General features: G+C 41.6%; 1 protein-coding gene across 25 annotated transcripts in view; it reads left to right on the top strand.

The window, feature by feature from the left end:
- Positions 1 to 17254, top strand: part of DTNA (dystrobrevin alpha) — a 355640-nt gene that overhangs the window by 308912 nt on the left and 29474 nt on the right. For all 25 annotated transcript variants that reach the window (XM_044243173.1, XM_044243174.1, XM_044243176.1 and 22 more), the window contains 3 exons: positions 7252 to 7339; positions 9185 to 9282; positions 11982 to 12095. In XM_044243173.1, the coding sequence (XP_044099108.1) occupies positions 7252 to 7339; positions 9185 to 9282; positions 11982 to 12095 (300 nt within the window). The remainder of the gene's footprint in view (positions 1 to 7251; positions 7340 to 9184; positions 9283 to 11981; positions 12096 to 17254) is intronic.

The raw sequence follows: 17254 nt of genomic DNA, 5'->3' as shown, positions 1-17254 counted from the left end.
CCACCAAATTGGATTTATTTTTTTTAATGTGTAGGCTAAAACTTGGCTCTTTTCAGTAAAGGCTGATTTGAAAAATGTAAATGTATTGCAGCCTGCTGAAAGAAAAAAAGGTATTACCTACACTCACTGAAAGTGTCTCTTATTTGTGAGTTTTTGTTTCCTTATTAACCCTATTCCTTTTCTTCTATAAAATGTTTATGAGTTCAGTTCCAAAAATAGACTTCTGGGGTGCCTGGGTGGCTCAGTCAGTTAAGTATCTGCCATCAGTTCAGGTCATGATCCCGGGGTCCTGGGATTGAGCTCCTTGTCATGCTCCTTGCTCATCAGGGAGTCTGCTTCTCCCTCTTCCTCTGCCCATCCTCCCTATTCTCAAATAAATAAATAAAATCTTTTTTAAAAAAATTTAAAACTAGACTTCTGAGAAAGCTATTCCCTAGGATTCTAGAAATATGAATCTGAAGGGTGCCACGCCACCTGTGCACATAACTGCAGTGGTTGCATTGTTCCCACAGAGGTTTGCTCAGCATACTCAGATGAGAAATTGATTTTAAGATGAGTTCATTTCTCGGTGATAGATTCTAACACATTTTAAGTTTCCGTGGGAAACAAGAGAGACAGTCCCAATCTGAGGAAGTTATTGGTACAAATGAGCTAGTGTAGTACCAGACGCATGGGAATAACACAATATTTGTTCCTCGCCTGATTTTGAATAGGATGAAAGGCATGCAATAAATAGATTTTAAAATCTCATATCGTAAACCTGTCCATTATAATATGGCAGAAAACGAATGATAGCTCATGGGTGTTCACCAATATGGTTAAATGGATCAACTTCAGAGAATGCTTTCTCTAAGTGTGCTGAAATATGTGGGGCCTGTTCTCTTATGCTGGTTGATAAAATGATATATTGTGTGAAAAGGACATTTGGTGACAAATTAACGGCATTATGCAGCCTTGGAGAAAGAAGAGAAGGCTGCCACTGTTAGCTGACTCCTCCCTTTGCTTAGGATTTCAGAGATGTGAAGTTCCCCTAGAGTTTCTGTAAAACCCTTCACTGATTCAACCAACTGTGCTTTCTTCTTCTTGGTAAACCCCAGAATACTAGCCAGTAACTAATCATATGTTCTTGAGCAAAAGCTAATTTGTAGATAAGAAGATGATGGTGCAAAAATGGTTACACCATTTGAGGTAAAGTAGGGGCTTTTGGGTGGCACAGTCAGTTAAGCAACGGACTCTTGATATCTCCTCAGGTCATGATCTCTGGGTGGTGAGATCGAGCCCTGTGTGGGGCTTTGTGCTCAGCACAGTGTCTGCTTCAGATTCTTTCCCACTCTGCTCTTCCCCTCACTCACTTGCTCTCTCTCATTCTCTCTCTCTAAAATAAGTAAAAATCTCTGGGGGGAAAAAAGAAAAGGTAAAAGTAAAAAGAATACTTTCATAGTCTCACCGTGTGCCCTGGCACTGCTCACTGTGTCCCCCATATTATAGATGAGAGAACTGAAGCACAGAGAGGTTAAATGATTTGCCCAAAGTTGCACAGCTAGTACCTAAGAGGGCTAAGCTGTGAATTCAGAAATGATCCAGTCCCACCTCACACACACCCTTAGATAACATTCCTACCTGTATTCATCCGTAAGAGTAAGCATTTCTTCTGAATGGGAGCTTACCTTTTCCAGATACCATCTGCTTTCCCAGTCTTTAAAACAATAATCATAAAATGTGAACCTAAGAGAATTTTCCATGGTTAAGGGTGAGGAAGATCTGATGTGGATAAATATAAAAGAGTATAATGACATTTCTATGAACTTTAGCACCTAGAAAGAGCAGATGGGAATTGCACACAGCAATTGATTGCATCCTGATTTTCGCTCTGCCAAATGTGAATAATTCTGTGTGATTTTAGACAGCATGGCTGATGTTACAGTGCTGTGTTTTATCTGTACCCTTCTGATTTTCTCAGTGCTGAGGATGCATGCAGAGCCAAGAAGGAGATAGAAGACATGGTCCAAAGTCCATGACCCTAGGAGCCAAAGAGAACTAACATGTATTTGTTCTTTTGTCCCCCTAATGCTTAGGCATGTCCTGCTGTGTTCCAAGCTCTGTGCTAAACATTCAAGATCTAACAGTGAAATGATTGAACCATTCTTCTCTCAAAAAAGCTACAGTGTAGTGAAGGAGTAAGACAAGTGAAAAGGCTATTAAATCAGGAAGGGTACCAGGTACAGGAAGGGCAGACAGTGCTGAGTGCCCTTTGCTATGTGAGGAGCAATAACCTGAATTTAGAGGTTGGAGGCGAGGATGGGAAATGGCCAGTAAAGAGCCTGATGAAGAAGAACTAGCCAAGTGGAAGCGAGCAGAGGAGGGAAAGATTGCTCAGAGCTGAGAGAAAATGTGGAACTCCTCCTTGAGGAACTCAACTGGGGAAGGCTGCTAGAGTACTGGGGGCTGTTGGGGTGGGGTGGGGGGTAAAGGATGAAGCTAGATTATGCAGGACCTCCCGAGTCTTAGGGAAGAGTTTGAAAAATGAGAACCCATTGAAGGATTCTATACATGTTACAACCAAATTCATTTTTTTTAAAAAAGATTTTATTTATTTTATTTATTTGGCAGGCAGAAATCACAAGTAGGCAGAGAAGCAGGCAGAGAGAGAGGAGGAAAGGAAACAGGCTCCCTTCTGAGCAGAAAGCCCGATGTGGGCCTCGATCCCAGGACCCTGGGATCACAACCCAAGCCGAAGGCAGAGGCTTTAACCCACTGAGCCACCCAGGTGCCCCCCAAATTCATTTTTAAAAAGCTCATTGACTACAGGATGCAAAATGAATTAGAGGGAAGAAGAAGTCTAAAATGAGAGGAACCTGTTGAGAAGGCTGTATGCTAATTCCAGATGACAGTGGCCTGGAGCACATCAGTGACCCCTGGAATAGAAGCAAATGGAGAAATTTTTTAGTTTGAAGAAAGTAGAATGCATGGCCTTGGGGTTACAACCTAGTGAGCTGGTAAAGTCAGAGTCTTGATAAAGAGATGCCATTATCATGGTAAATTTTATTATTACTACCCAGGAAGATTGCCATTTCATGATTTCCTGTCTTTTCCTTTTAAAATAGTCAAGAGCCAACAGTTGAAGCTCTGAGAATTAGTTCATTTCCTCCCCCATTCTTCAATCCCATAAAATCATGTCCTGGGCCCCAGATTCATTTTGCTCTTTTCCACCCTAACTCCCTTCTGCTCACTGACTGCTGAAGGCCTGAACCGGCTCCACCGCCAGAGCATTTTGCTCTCAAACAACTGGAAAGGTAGGAAATAACCTCATAGAGTAATCCTCCACTTCGGAGCAACTAGGAATGCCTTCTCAGGAAGTACCCTTTCTCTTCCCTGTTTGCATTTTATTTATTTATTTTTTAAGATTTTATTTATTTATTTGACAGACAGAGATCACAAGCAGGCAGGGAGGCAGGCAGAGAGAGAGAGAAGGAAGCAGGCTCCCTGCTGAGCAGAGAGCCCGATGCGGGGCTCCATCCCAGGACCCTGGGACCATGACCCGAGCTGAAGGCAGCGGCTTTAACCCACTGAGCCACCCAGGCGCCCCCCCCCCCGTTTGCATTTTAATAGAAGAATGGTACAGAAGGCCTAATGACCTTAAAAATAAATCTCTACTGATAAAATTCCTCTCACCCATTCAGACAAATGGAAAATATTATGAGGAAACATGAAAGTATTTCTGCTGCCCTTTGGGCCACATTATTCTTTGATCGTCCTACCTGGGTAGTCAGAATAGGCTTTCAGAGAAACCAAAGAAATCTTTGCTAAATCACAAGGTAGTAAGCCTCACCTCCATCGAGGCCACTTGTGTTGCCTAGAATGCCATTTTGAAATCACTAGCAACACACACTGGCCATGCATTTAAGGTAGAAAGTGGAGAGCTTTCAGAATAATAGATTTCCCTGCTCTGAAATGCAGTCGACACAGCAGCCACTTTTTAATTCATCATGGTCTTGTAGCAAGATTATTGATTATAAAGTCTTGAAATGAATAGCCAGAGATGGAGAAAGTGTTAGAATTGGTATTTCTTTAATGATTTAGGGATTATTGGCCATTCATTTTCAACTATTTGTAATTGAAGTCTTGAAATAATGGAATTTATCAGAGGAATGCCTCATTCACCCTTGGATAATTTGAGCATACTGAAATGGCACATGTGGACTCATAAATCGTGTGTGTGCACAAAGGGGTAATGTATCACTCCACCCCTCATTCACTCAGGGCTGGGGGAGGAAAGGCACGGAAGGATGAGTTATAGCTTAAGAGACAGGATCCCATACTTCACATCTTGTGTCTCCAAGAGGCTTTTTTTAATGTAACCTTTACATTATTTATACTTGCTGGTCATTCATGATAAAAGACACTTTTATCATGAGGTTTTTTTTATCACTTTTTTTATTATTTAATTATCAAAACACTCACAAATGTTTTTGACAAAGTCACTTTTTGGCAAACGGATCATTGCCCCGGGCTTAGAACAATGGGCCTTGTTGTCTACACAACTGTGCTGAATTAGGCATATTAGGCATATTATTTCAAATATGAGCCAGAAATGATAAACATATTAAAATCAAATTAAATTATTTCTTTGTGGAGTCGTTTTAGGTTTAAAGTGAAGAGAGTGTAACTTTTTTTTTTTTTTATTAAAGCTATAACAAGAAATTCAGTTACTATTTTTAACCACTGCGGAGGGCAGACGTTGTGTTATAGAGATAAGCATTTGCTTTAAAGCATCAGTTCTCCAGAACTAACTCCTTTGGTATTACAGTTATTTTCTTATTCCAAGTCTTTTGTATGCTGATTGAAATCTTAGTCTATGGGGATTGGTGAGCCTGGAAACCTAGAATTTCCTGTTTTAAGGAATGTTTACAAAATATCATACAAGCTATATGGATATCAGTTAAATACTCATATTATTTCTCATCTGTGGTTTGCATTTGGGGTTTATTTCATGTGATCAATGTATCTTGGAAGTTTCCTTAGGAATGCAGATTCTCAGGTTCTGCCCCCCACAACTATATGATGTGTCACCCCCCCAACTATAGATGAGAAACTACATTTTTTATAAGATCCCTGAGTGATAAGTACATACACTAAAGTGTGAGAAGCCCTACTCTGCATGGTTGTTGGATGGAAAATGACATTTTGAAGGAGACCTGAATCATTAATGAATATGAGGAGGTTACTTAAGAGGCAAAATAACAATAATTGACTTTTGAGCACTTAATGCGTTCTAGGCATCATAGTAACCATTTGTTTTAATCCATTATCTCATGTAGGCAAAAGGGAAGAGAAGACTTTTTCTGAGGATGGAGAAGTGACTTAGTAAATGCAGATATTCAGGAATGTTCTAGATAGTTATTGTAGCCCAGAGAAAAGAGCTAAATCTAGAGGGGAAGTACTCAGGATCAGAATAGGTGTAGCTAGCCTATGTGTAGGGTGTAGACTGGAGCAGAGATGATGGAGACAGGAATGTTTTCTGAATGACCAAAAAAAGAAAGAAAAAAATATTACAGTAATGAATTCAGCCAGCCAGGGAAAGCTATTTGGAAGTGACAAAGTGACATAGCCAATATTCTGGAAACACATAATGATTTTCACTCATCTCACTTTAGAACAAGGTTAAAAACTATGTTGCGTATTTACTTTCTATGTAAATACACATATAAACAATCTAACCATATATTACTCTATATGGATTTAAGTCTTTGCAATGGATAATTCTTACAACCTTAATATTGGCACAGAAGTGTATTACTTTCAGTGTATAATCATGAGTATTGATTTTTTTTCTTTAAGAAACAGGCTTAAGATTAACAGGTAAGAAATATAAATGGAGGAGAAATTATTTAGGGATGAGAGAAATTAGTTTTTAATCTTGATCCTGACCCAATACTTACCATAATAATTGATAAGCCAAATTATAATTAACTAGTCAGTTAACAAGACTGATGTTACTGGTATGTTTCATAGAATTGTTTTAATGGCATGCAAAACTTAGTCTTAAGTGAAGGGACTTCTGAAATTTGGGAGAGTTGATAATGCTTCTATTTGATTTAGTTTCTTAGGGACTCAGATCATTCTTATTTTACTATGAACAATTTCTATAATTATATGAGACAATAAAAAATTCCCATTAATGTCATTAGAAGTCACTGCTATAATTCCATTTTTCTAGAAGTAAATATAAAATGGCAAGCTACCTGAGTACTGATATTATTGATAACTATTTGTATTAGTTATCTGTTGCCATGTGACAAACTATCCAATAACTTAGCAGCTTAAAGGAACAAATGTTTATTATCCCACAGTGGGTCAGGAATCCAGGTAGGTGCCTGTGGCTCAAGGATTTTCATGAGGTTGCCATCAAACTGTTGGCTAGTGCTGTTATTTTATCTAAAGGCTCTACCTATTATAGCCTATAATTTATAAGGTTATTATTGGCTAGCTTCAGTTCCTTATCACATGGGAAGTGGCTAGCTTCCCAAAGAGCAAGGAATCCAAAGGAGCTCAAGAGAGAGAAACCATACTCAAGATGGAAACCATGGTCCTTTTTATAGCCCAATCTTGGAAGTGACATTCCATTACTTCTGCTCTATTCTAGCCATTAAAATCTAGCCAGGAAGCCCAGCCCATACCCAAGGAAGAAGATTGTGAATACCAAGAGGTGGTGATCACTGCAGGCTGAACACAATTGTTGTGTTGTTGTTGTTATTGTGGTTACACAGGCTCCATGCTGGGCATAGAACCCAATGTGGGGCTCTAACTCACAACTCTGAGGTCAAGACCTGAGTGAGATCAAGAGTTGGATGTTTAACAGACTTAGCCATTCAGGCACCCCACAACTGGTGGAGGGATGATTGTGTCTTTCTTCCATATTTTCTGATACATAAATAAAAAATGTTACAGGCAATAAAATTAAAGAGAAAATATTCTTTTATGAGACATGTTGATAAGTAAAGTCACTCTTCTTTGGAGTTTTCTTAGTAAGATGTTGAATCGACTGAAGACAGGATTTATTAATGGAATTTCCTGGCCTCATAGTAGATCATGTCATGAATCCAAGTCTGAGATCATTAACCTAACAGGGTTTTGTAGAGCTTTCAAATTTTTGCACCGAAAAATTGAAATAGCAGACCTCCCTGGCGGTGATAGGAACCCATCAATCTTTCTCATTGCCTAACAGTCTCCTTCTTGCTCTGTTCTCAACAGTATGCTTGAGAGTTCAAACCGGCTTGATGAAGAGCACAGGCTGATCGCCAGGTATGCAGCAAGACTGGCGGCAGAGTCCACTTCCTCGGTAAGTAGTCTGAGTGAGAGGCTGTCATTCATGTTCACTGTCATCCTGATGGTCGGGGCTACCACGGCAGGGCTGAGGAGGTGTTACTGGATGGCCCGAGGACCTACACATGAGTCTTCCACAGCTTCCCTTTGTCCCTCTCCAGCTATGGTTCTGGTACAGCAGAAATCGTAGCTTCCAATATGAGGTTAAGCACCATATTTCTGCACCAGCCCACCCCCTGATTTCTCTGGATCATTCCTGATCAGTTAATAGAAAGAGCAAAACAATGACTCCAATTCACAACTGCCCCAGAGGACTTTCTACTTTTATCAATATGTAACAGGTAAAAGAAACAAAAAATTATGTAATGAAATCAGAGGGAAAATCTGGATCACAGGTCAAAGATGCCACACGCCAGATTTAGCTACCCACAAAGCCATTTAGGACATAAAACCTAGGACCTCAAATGTCTTCATTAGCAACATAGATCATTTCTTTGTTTTAAAATAAATGCTAATTAAAAAATCATAGAAAAGCTTTATAAAAGCTAGACATTTTACCAAGCTTAACCTTTCTTACAGTCATGTATTTGGACATTAAAAAGCAGGCTGAGGTTTTCCTTGTCTTTGCAGGCTTAGTCAGTCAGTGCTGATTTTAAAATCTTGGCATTCTGTGGTGGAAAGATTAATTGTGATCTTTTTAATTTGTTTAAAATCCAATTGAGGAATTTGTGTGTATATGCATGGATATATATGTGTATATATATATGGAAAAATCAATGTCTGTGTATATGCCAGTTGTTAAAGTCTACTGCATGACCAAGAATGATGGAATGGCATGAATGTGGGGGAAGGGTGTAATGTATGAATAATACTTAATAATACTTAATAAATAAATATGAATAAAGAAATGCTAAAAGTGTGTTGACCAAAAGAAGAAGAAAAGAAAAATCCTAGTAACTAGGACTTTAAAACTATGAAATTTTTAACTGTACATTACAGTGACTGAACAGTAATTCTAGAGAAGTGTCTCAATAGCAGAGTATTTTTTACTCCCGCCCATACTGAGAGAACTATCACAATAGGGACAGGAAGGCAAGAGTGAAATAGATCCCAAAGACTTCAAGTCAGAAAGCTATAAAACAGGGGCGCCCGGGTGGCTCTGTCGGTTGGGCATCAGACTCTTGATTTGGGCTCTGGTCATGATCTCAGGGTCATGAGACTGACCCCTGCAACAATCTCCACGCTCAGCAGGGAATCTGCCTAAAGATTCTCTTTCTCCCTCTCCCTCTGCCCCGCCCTGTATTCTCTCTCTCTCTCTCTCTCTCAAATACATAAATAAATCTTTAAAAAGCAAGGGGCGCTTGGGTGGCTCAGTTGGTTAAGCATCCGACTCTTGATTTCAGCTTAGGTCCTGATCTCAGGGTCATGAGATGGAGCCCTGCATCAGGCTCTGTGTTCTGTGCTCAGCACAGAGTCACCTGGACATTCTCTCTCTCCTTCTCCCTCTACCCCTCCCCATCCCTCTCTCTCTCACTCTCTTGCAAATAACAAATAAAACTTTTTTAAAAAAAGTAAAAGTAAAAAAAGAATTTAAAAAAAGAAAGCTACAAAACTATTTATTCTGTGTTCTGTGTATTTGCCGTCCAAAGAATGCTGTTCCGCTTTTCATTGCAGAGGTGTCCTCCAGGTCCGTAGAGAAGCTGGTCCTTTAGGAGATGAATGGCAACTTCATGTATTTGCTTTTCTTTCTTTGATAGAGATCATTTTCTTCTCTCCTGTCTGCCTACCTCATGATGTCTGTCTCCTCGAGCACACACCGTTTCCTTTCCCAACGTTAAATAGTTAACCACGTGTTTTACAGCAGCCGGCCCAACAGCGGGGAGCTCCCGACATCTCCTTCACCATTGATGCAAACAAGCAGCAGAGGCAGCTGATCGCCGAGCTAGAAAATAAGAACAGGTAAGGCTGCTTAGACACGCTGGCTTTTTGGATCAAAGTGTGTGCACACTGATAGCTTGTAGTTGGGACACCTGGGTGGCTCAGTCGGTTAAGCATCTGCCTTTGGCTCAGGTTGGGATCCCAGGGTCCTGGGATCAAGTTCCTCTAGGGCACCTGCCTCTCTCTCTCTCTCTCTCCCGCTCCCCCTGCTTCTGCTCTCTCTGTCAAAGAAATAAATAAAATCTTTTTTAAAAAGTTCTATGGACAAAAATGTAAAGGAAGTTACAAACTTGGTTGGTACATTTCTATGTTCTTAGAAGGAAGGAAAGACTAAACGGAAAACTCCCAAGCCCACAAATAGCTTACCTTGGTTGCCCTGTTCACCTGCTCTCCCACCTCTGCAATGCACTTTCTTTTCCCTTTCAATCCTCTGCTTCCACTCAGCATGAGGAGAAATCAGGACTTCCTTGAAGGAGATACCCCAGGCAGGAATATCTGCCTCCATGTAGATTTCCAGAATCAGCAAGAAACACAATGAATGTCCTAATGGCCCCAGCTGTTGGGGGCTACCACTGTGACTGCTTGTTTCTGGATACTGTATGCTCTGAATGCATGTTGTAGGACCAGAGAGAGAATAAAGAAGGGGAAGTGAGAACAGAAGGCAGAAAGAGAAGCGCGTCCTGTCCCTTAGTGCTTTCATGACCCATAGAGTTCCCCGTCCCATGTCTGAAAAGCAGCTCGTCCATCCTGAATACATTTCACTAAACCAGCAGCCTCATGCCCTCCAAAGAACCCAGAACTATGTCCCAGAAACTTCTCTAGGTTCCACTCCTGCACTGTGGGAATTCACCCCCGGGGATCTTGTGGTCTACAAGGTGACAACCCACTAATCAGAGCTCTGAGCTTTAGGGGAGGGTAGAGTTCCTCACGTCCCTGGATGACTACCCTGGTGGACATTTCAGCAATGACCTTAGAAGCTAATGCTTCCTCCTAGCACATCTGGAGGGGCCAGCTGGGTTCGGTATTAGGAGTGGCAGGACTCTTTCTATTATATTGCGTAAGTCACAGCCTGCATAGGCCAGACCGGTCAGATCAAGTACCAAAGACAGAGGAAGTCAGATATACACAAGCTTTGGAACCAAGCAGCTTGAGTTCACATCACCTCTCCCACCCATTTTTTATTGAACGTGGATGAGTCAGTCAACTGGCCTGTGCTTTGATTTCCTTATTCATGAAACACATAATAGCAGTATCCACATATAAAATAATTTGTTTGAGGATTAAATAAAATAAGATGAAAGAAGAGAGCATCGTTCTTGGGTAGAAACTAAGTACTAATGCTCTTACATATCTTACATAATTTTCCTTATCAGAGCAGCTTCTCTCTCTCTCTTCCTTCAGCTAAATGCTGAGTCATGTTTCTGTCCTTGGAACCACCAAGGAGAACTAGTGAGAGTCTCAGAATATCAGGATGTTAGCCCTGGAGGAGATCCTTGAAATCCCAGCTTACTGATTTTTTCAGCTCTGAGGTACCTGAAGAGGGGGAGGGAAGGGCTTACAGTTCAGGGCCCGCCCTCTCTTTCACCAGACCAGCTAGCTCCCTTTTAACCATTTGACGTTTTGAATTTCCATAAAAAATTTATCTTAGAGAAAGGTTTCCACCATGGCACACCAAGGAGGACAGAAGAAGATGAGAAACAACTGAATTTCAGTTCAGTCTTCTCACTGTACCCACGAGAGGTGTAGTGACTGCTAATTAGCTTCTTAACTCTGGTGTGTTTATGAAGCAGGCCATTGTAAATCAGCCTTTCAGATGGAAAGCCATCAGCCTTGCTCACCGAGTTCACCCTTCATTCCTTGGTGCTGTGTCCTGTGCATTTTGCTGGATGGGAGACTGACCCCTCCCCCAAGAATAAGTGACTTGTAACCTAGCGTAATGGCTTCTAACTCACTTAGGGATCATTTGCCTTGCATAGGTCACCCACCATTTATGGCCAGCCTAATGTTCATCTCCGGGCAGGGCAGCCCGGGCTCCAACATCAATAATAGACAGACATATCCCACCCTGGACAGAGGTCACGCCAATAGCAGTCTTATGTCACACACTCAATTACAGCGAATCCTTTTAAAAGCCCTTCCCTTCAAGGGCTACCCTCACTGAGATCCATTTTGAAGGCCGAAAATGTTAAGAAAAAGAAAAAGAATTTTGCCTAACTGGGGGCTTCTCAGATAAATCCGGTGAGAGGACTCTCATTCTTGGTGAAAGAATGGGGTTATTTAGTTTTGTGAAATGAACACCATTTATCCTTATTTTCCCTCCAAGCACCTCTTACTTGGTAGCTGCAAGTACTTTGCGGTGTCAGACTGTGATCATCAATAATCGGAAGATACTTTTTTTGCTCCAAAGCAGTGCACTTTTCAAAGCTGAACACATTACCACAGCATTACATTACTTACTAGAGAGATTATTAGGTCCCGGGGAGAACACTCAGCTTCCAGGCTCCAGCAACATGTGCAGAGTCTGAACGTGCAGGAGCTGAGCTCAGCCCTCCCTTCCCCATCAGTGCCCACCTCGCCACAGCCGACAGCTCGGAAACACCAGTGGTCACAGAGGCTTGCTTCTGCTCTGAAACGCGGGGTGACCCCACCGCAATGTTAGTATCCTGGATATCCTGGAAGTTGACTGACCCTAGTTTCTTACCTTCTTCCTCTCTCCCAAGAGAAATCTTACAGGAGATCCAGAGGCTGCGGCTAGAGCACGAACAAGCTTCTCAGCCCACTCCAGAGAAGGCCCAGCAAAACCCCACTCTGCTGGCAGAACTCCGGCTCCTCAGGTAAGAGAAGGAGCCCGAGGCCTCTGGGGAAATGCAAATGACTGGATCTTCAAAAATTCCAACAGCGTCTAACCAGAGAACGGTCCTTAGCCACCACCGCTGCTGACATAACGTGCTTTTTCTTTTTTAATTGCTGGTATTTGAGGGGTTTCAAGGAGATGCTGTTTATATTCTTTCCTTGGACACAGAGAAGGGGAAACAGCACTCTTTAGAGACAAAATCTCTCCATGGAAAACAGGTGAACTCAACTCTTCGTTGTTATTCTCACTGTCAACAACAGTGTTATTTATGACACAAGTTGATTAATAAAACAAACACATAAACAGCTAAATAAACATCACAGGTTTTACACTTAAAAATTCACCTATAACCCACAAAAAGGAGCCTGATTTTCTCTGAATCTTGGTCTGTAATAGCTTTACATGCTTAAAAAACAGACTTCATAACTTCTTGCTCTGCAAATGAATTAAACCACCTGCTGTTATCTAGTCTGGCACCAGAAAACACTGGAGACTGAAAGGACCCTAGAAGGTCATCTGGTTCTGCCCCTGAATTTCAGTGCATTTCTCGGAGTCAGAAAGGGGCCGAGCAGCCAAGGACCGCAGCGCCTCCCCCTGCGCATGTGCGAAAGGATGGGCGCTGAGGGCTTCGGGTCAGGCTGGCTTAGTGCCATGTCTTGACTATGGCCCCGGGCTCAAACCTATCTGTGCAGCGAACAACACAAGGATAAATTCAAAGCCATTGCCTCGTAGAAATGTCATATTCCACGAGGCACTTTTAGTTAGCAAGTGTGACATTCTTTCCATCTTCCAGTTTGGGAGCGGGGTACCTTCCGGGTATACGGAACTCTCAGGCATGCTCTTGATAGGAAGTAGAGAGGCCTCTTCTCAGAATCCCTTGTCAGAATTAGGCTGCCGTTTACTTCTCCCATACAGCTACATTAAGCAGGTTCTGTATGGCTACGTGTGGGTTTTACCATAGATGTTTCTAGGGGTTCCGTCCCAGCCCTGCTCTTCAGCTGTGTTAACGTCCGCGCCCTGCAGGCTGCGGGCCCTGCCTGCTCTCAGCGACTCTCCGTGCTCGCTCTCCCCAGGCCGGTGCACCTGGCTAGACGGCAGGTCCCCCCAAGGTGGAGTCATAGAAAGGAGATCTATGGAAGCTGCAAGCTATGGGAGCTGCTTGATGTGAAGAGATCATGGCATACTTCCAATAACAAAATAATTTAATGGAAGAATCAGAAAATTTTCCTTTCCAGATGACAGAATCTCTGGTCCCACCTTCAGGGTGATGTATTAGAAATCTTTGCACATCCCACTACATCATCTCCCAGAAGGGATGAACAATGAAAGAAGGAAAAGGTGACATTTCATATCATCATCCTCAAAGGGATATAAAAGTAAATGCTGCTCGAAAGAGTCTTTGCTTAATAGGATTATGGAGGCCCTCCTGGCTCACGAGTTGCAAGTCTAATGTACACAGAAATGTCACTGAATAAAGCACCTTAGAAATAGAGTAATCATTCATCTACACGTCAAGTTACCTTGTCTCTGCCTGAAATGTTCTTTATGCCTCTTCTGTTGGTTGTCCCATTCTCTGATGGAGGCATGGATGACTAGGAATTTTTCATAAATGTTTTCATCAGACCCTTCCTTAGCATTTGCCTTCAAAAGTCTTTGGTTCCATTTGGATGATGCATTCTGGGAAGGCATCTCGATGTGCCTGGTCACTGATGATAGTTTTCCAAATGATATTTCTTCCCTCCTCGACATTGCTATCTTGGAATACACTGATAATTCCAAACACCCTCCTGGCCCTGCCTTGTGGGTACTCCCCACATCTGAGCCCAAACCTATGCCAAGGAATCTGGCTCTGTGAGAAACTTCAATATTTGGGGGTGTTTGCCGTCAGCTGGTGGCCCATACCTGTGGCCACAGGCCTAAGGCCTGAGACAACTAAATCCCAACGGATTTGTTTGCCTGTCATTCTACACATTTCTTCAACTTGGATATTTCTCTAGATGTTTCTTTTTTTTTTTTTTTTTTTAAAGATTTTTATTTATTCATTTGAGAGTGAGAGAGAGCATGAGCAAGGAGAAGGTCAGAGAGCGAAGCAGACTCCCCATGGAGCTGGGAGCCTGATGTGGGACTCGATCCCGGGACTCCAGGATCACGCCCTGAGCCGAAGGCAGTCGTCCAACCAACTGAGCCACCCAGGCGTCCCTCTCTAGATGTTTCTAAACCACTTATTCCATGCTAAGCACTTGCACAATTTGGGGATTTTACAGATACCCTGACATCCTTCTCTTAAAGTGCTCCTTTGAGTATTCTTTTATTCTTTAGACATTTCAGACTCTAAAACAATGTCCTCTTGCCCAGTTACATTGGCCTTAGTTCACCCAGAGGGGTGGCCATATGAAGCCACCATGGGAGCTCTTTGATAGAGATCTCCTTTGTCCATTGCAGTTTGCCTGGGTCTCTTATTGAGAAACCAAAGGAGAAATTTCTTTCAGCTGGGAAACAGGTGAGGAGACAAAGGAGCAGAGCTCTGCTTTTCATGAACACATAGTTTATTTTTATCTTAAGAGCCCTATGACCTTTCTAAATAATCACATTTCCATTTTCATATTAGCCACACAAAAGCTGAGAGCCAGGTTTGCAATCCAGATCTGGTAACCAAGTGGGATTAAATGATGGGCATTTCTGTGGGCTAATCTGACACTTCCTATGCACTAAGCTCTATAAACACTATCCCAGGTAATTGCTGTAACAAAGCCAGGAGAGGGACACTATTATTATATTCTTTTTATATGGAAACTGAAGATTCACAGAAGCCAAATAATTTGCCCAAGATCCCACACAGTGAGCAGCACATGTGGATTCCGTCTCCTCTTCTTGGGTCTTATCTCCTGCTGAGCTGTTAGCACTCAGTTGATTGCTGGCCTCTGGTCCATCCACACTGTTGTCAGATTTATCATTCCTCATTTTATTATTCATTTAGTTCATTCAGCAAATATTTCCAAATGCAGTATACCCAGTATCTTGAAAAAGATACTGTCCTGGTCTCACAGAATGCGTGGTCTGGTAGGAAAATGACAGAAATCAAATAACTGCACAAGTAAGAAGATCATTATAAAGATTTATTTATTTATTTGACAGAGAGAGAGGGAGAGATCACAAGTAGGCAGAGAGGCAGGCAGAGAGAGAGAGGAAGGGAAGCAGGCTCCCTGCTGAGCAGAGAGCCCGACGCGGGACTCGATCCCAGGACCCTGAGATCACGATCTGAGCCGAAGGCAGCGGCTTAACCCACTGAGCCACCCAGGCGCCCCACAAGTAAGAAGATCATTATAAACTGAGATAAGTGCTACAGGAATCTGGTTTTTAAACAGAGACACAATGATCAAACCTGCCCTTCACTTCGATCAGAAAAGTCTACCATGAAGCAGGATTGTTTCAGTCGAAGTATGAAAGGTGGATACATTGGGAACGGGGATTAGGAGTGGCAGAGGGGATAGAACAGCTGAGGAAGGGTCCCCTGGAAGAGAGAAACCAGATGTACCATGACCAAATGGCAGGAGCGAATCTGGCACTTTTTTAAGAACTGAAAGATCGATGGGCCTAGAATGCAGTGAAGGAGGGGCTGTATGGTAGGAGATGGAGCTGATGATGTAGGTAGGGGTAGACGGTGATGCTGTGTGGCCTCACAGACCACCTTGAGGATATTGCTGTTAATCCTAAAGCGGGAGCCCCTGAAGGTGGTAGTTACATATTGAGCCAATACAGTGAGTTAGACTCACATGAATTAGAGATCTTACTCCAGTATTGAGTTTTATTAATAACTTCAAGAATACAGACAATCAGGAGGCACAAATGAAGCAAAGAAAGGTCTGGAACATTCCATATGGTCCCTGAGGACTTTCCCTTCTACAATGGGGTAGAGTTTTTGAGGGAAATTTTATAAGTTTATCTAGCAAGCCTTCCTTAAATTCCTCCACCATTTGGAACTGGGCATCTTCTTTGGTATCACCATATATGGCAATTTCTTCATATTTTTATTGTATGCTCATCATCATCATTTTGAACTTATATATTTCTCCTCCTCTTTCACCCAAGGGTAAAAACCATAGCCTACTCATTATTTTATTTACTGTATCTTAAAACAAAAGTGCTGAATGGATGTCTGTGGGATGAATGGATAAGAACTGTGTTTGCAAAGACAATACCATCTTGTAGGATGAAGAAAACATTTATTACAACCGTGAAGCAACTAACTTCACACTACAAATCTCAAAGTGGAAAAAAGTATAATTTCTGTATCTTTACCTTGCCAAAAAAATAAGCATTTTATTTTATACCCCCAAATTACATTATTTTCAATGTATATAAGATTATTCTTAAAAAAAACTTGCTAATATAAGGTGACCTTTTTTGTTCTGTTAATTAAAGAGGAAAGTGTAATCTCTGCTCCAAGTCTGTGGTTTCCAGAGCTGAATTTAATAGACAAGTTTAAATTTTTCATTATTTTTGGGAAACAACATAAAGTTAAGTTCTTTTTGTTTTACCACAAAGTGATATATCTTTAAAACTACCCTTGTCTCTTCTCACAGCCATTTCATGAATGACAGTATATTTTTTAACTTTACTTTGAAACCATGTTAAACCTAGGAAAGAGTTGTCAGAATATCACAATTAATGTCCTTCTGTACTTCACCTAGAGATTACAAATATTTTACCACATCTTCCTTTATATGTGAATATATAACAATTACCTATACATTTTTGATGAGTCATTTGAGAGTAAGTTGCAGACATCATAACCCTTTACCCCTAAGTACTCCTGTATATGTTTCCTAGGTAAAAAGATGTTCTCTTATATAATCATTGCACCATCATCATATTCAGACAAGTTAATATTGATGTTTATTATCTAATAGACAATCTATATTAAAATTTTGCTTGTTGTCCCAACATTGTCCTAAGAGAAAGTAGGGTGGTTGTTTTTTTCTTTTTTTTAAGATTTTATTTCTTTATCTGAGAAAGAGAGAGCATGAGCAGGAGGGGCGGGAGGGGAGGGAGAGAGAACCTCTCAAGCAGACTCCATGCTGAGTGCAGAGGCCAGTTCAGGGCTCCATCCCAGGATGGAGGACCCTGAGTTCATGACCT

This window comes from Neovison vison, chromosome 3 (genome assembly GCF_020171115.1).
Source record: "Neovison vison isolate M4711 chromosome 3, ASM_NN_V1, whole genome shotgun sequence".
Lineage (NCBI taxonomy): Eukaryota > Metazoa > Chordata > Mammalia > Carnivora > Mustelidae > Neogale > Neogale vison.
Note: the sequence above shows the minus strand (reverse complement) of the source record. Positions and strands in the feature narration are given on the sequence as shown.